General features: G+C 34.8%; 1 protein-coding gene across 1 annotated transcript; it reads left to right on the plus strand.

The window, feature by feature from the left end:
* The first annotated feature begins 403 nt into the window (after positions 1–403).
* LOC113285935 lies at positions 404–2,386 on the plus strand. The gene is made up of 4 exons (XM_026534670.1): positions 404–722; positions 1,151–1,276; positions 1,653–1,953; positions 2,079–2,386. The coding sequence occupies exons 1-4, from the start codon at positions 588–590 to the stop codon at positions 2,252–2,254; spliced, it is 738 nt and encodes a 245-aa protein (XP_026390455.1). The 5' UTR covers positions 404–587; the 3' UTR covers positions 2,255–2,386.
* The last annotated feature ends 268 nt before the right edge of the window (positions 2,387–2,654 follow it).

Genomic DNA, 2,654 nt, shown 5'->3' on the forward strand with positions numbered 1-2,654 from the left:
ACGTTTTTTTAGGTGAAACAGTTGGAAATTCTACAGAGGGAAAAAAGAGTATAGTCGTTGTTAATTACGTGGTTGAGCTGAGCAGATAATAGTATCCCTATATCAATTGCAACAACCTATCCATATTTCCACACCCATAACCACCACCAATGTTTGGAAGAGAGAGAGGTTTACCGAACCCAATCCACGCCTCAACTATTCCCACGTCGTGATGGAGATAGTAATCCTACTGGATTACAAACATATCCCTCTCCTAATCTACTAACTAAGACGTTTTCGACAAGATATAAATTGCAATTTTGTAACCAAAGTAAGGTTAAATTAGTCAAATAATTGACAATGAAGTTGATATTAGTAAATAAACTAATCTCTCTCACTACACCACTTGGGATACCCACTCCCACGTCCATATAATTTGGTTGGAAATCAGGTTAGAAGTTAGAAAATAAAGCTTCTTCTTCTTCTACCACTACTTAATCTCTCACACTAGTCATCAATATCATATCTATATACAACACCAATATTCTCCCTAGATTTCCTCAATCTCTCTTTCTTTCTCCCATCATAACATTTTTGCCGTCTTTGCGATGTCAGTAATGGAGTTATCATCAGCAGCAGCAATAATACTTCAGGAAGAAGAAGAGGAGAATGATTATGTTGGGTTCGAGGAAGGAAGGGTATGGCTTCCTACCCATGTTCTCGACGAAGTTTGGGAATTCAAGGTACACACAAATATATATATATATATATATATATATATATATATATATTTCTACTAATCTCCACAGGAGGGTTTCCTGTGTTGATCGTCATTGTCATTTTATAGGATTAATAGATTGGTACTGTTGATTTCTTTAAGGTCATGTGTGATATGTTCATCAATTCATAGCTTCTTACCGCCATGTTATAATATGTGATTAAGATTGAGTAGCTAGTCCAACTCTCAACAACTTTGATATATCATCCGTATGCATACATGATCACGAGTATCGGAATAGTTGTGATACAAGAATCCGTATCCAGATTCTTTATCGATCAAAAAAAAATCCGCAAAAAATGTTTCGGTTTTTAAGCAATACAAATAACATTTAATTTCCTTTCAGTCATTTTCTTTTCATGTGGTGCTAAGTTTTATCTGTATGGTTTACAGGAATCTTTGAAGCCTCGTCAAAAACATCGTCATGATAATAGTAATCATCAACAACGCCATCAGCAGCATCAAAATCATACAGGACCTAAAATGTCATCCAGGGCAGACACCGGAACATTTCCTATGGTATGCTTGCTAACTATCAGACATGCATGCGCCCTAGTTTCTGGTACAATCAACCAGGGGTACCCCAAAGATTGTGTTTAGGAATAATTAGTGGAACGCCATAAACATCAAAATTCAAATTTTCAAATCTTTGATGTGCGCCCATTTTGCATTTGATTAATATAATTTGAACAAAAGTTAAGAATATTCTCCAAAGTCATTTTCATTTTATTATACAAATATATATTCCTCTACCTGGAATAAATAGAAATCAATTTTAAAATTTGATTCCGATAAGCTAAAACTCAAATTTAAATGTAAGTTTAAAGTTTTTTAATTGATCATTTTTGCTTTTACTTTTCTTTTCTAATTTCATTTTATTTGTATGCTTTTGTAGTACGATCAATTCGACGCGCATTTGAAACCTCGCACAAGTACAATATTCTACCAGAGGCCTATAATTGTTCCAGGAGGAACGCGGGTATCACCACCAGCAACAACTACTGGAATGCGAGCAGTATTTCTAGATTCTGGAGAAAAGAAATGTGGAACCGGATTTTTTCTACCTCGTAGAGCAGGCCAAAATTTTCAACCAAACAAGAAACCTGCATGTTCTCCAGTTCTCCTTCCTGCTAAGGTCGTTCAAGCTTTAAATCTCAATGTGCATGAACTGGGCTCTCAGTTTGCACCTCGACGAGGTTCGTATACTAATCCAAGCACCAAATTAATCATCTGCCAATTGTTTTAACACGTAGTTCTGATGATTTAATGTTTGCTAATGAATATTACAACTGGACTAAAATGCATGCTGTTTTGCTTGCAGATCAAAGCAGCAACCTTCCAAGCCAAGGAAAAATTGCTAATCTAGATTCTAAGACAAACAATAAGAATAACAGCATCAATTATGATGTTCATGCAACACGTTGTGTAGCAGCTGCAAAGGGAGGACATAATAATTCTTCAGCTGATATCTTTCTTCCAAAGGAATGGAGTTATTAATCTGAAATGTTAATTGAGCTAGCTTAATTAAAATAAATCAGTAATCAATAATGTTTATTTCATCATTTTTTTGAGTTTAAAATTATATGTTTGTAGTACAATGATTCTTAATCAAGCTATAATAAATATCTACCCAAGGATTTTGCCTATCACTGCAACATCTAATTTTACATATGTCCTAAGTTTAGCTGCCTCCGAGGGTGTACTCATGTGGTTCCATTGAATGAATTCCGTTAAATAAAGTAATTACTAATTACTGCTTCCAGAATGATGAACAATCAATCTGCTCTTTCGGTTCAGGTTTTAGAATCTATGTATTCTGCAAAACACAGTCCTTCACATTCAACAACAAGAAGCATTAAGCAAGAGGTCAATATAGTGAGTAATTTCAGTCATTGTG

This window comes from Papaver somniferum, chromosome 6 (genome assembly GCF_003573695.1).
Source record: "Papaver somniferum cultivar HN1 chromosome 6, ASM357369v1, whole genome shotgun sequence".
Classification (NCBI taxonomy): domain Eukaryota; kingdom Viridiplantae; phylum Streptophyta; class Magnoliopsida; order Ranunculales; family Papaveraceae; genus Papaver; species Papaver somniferum.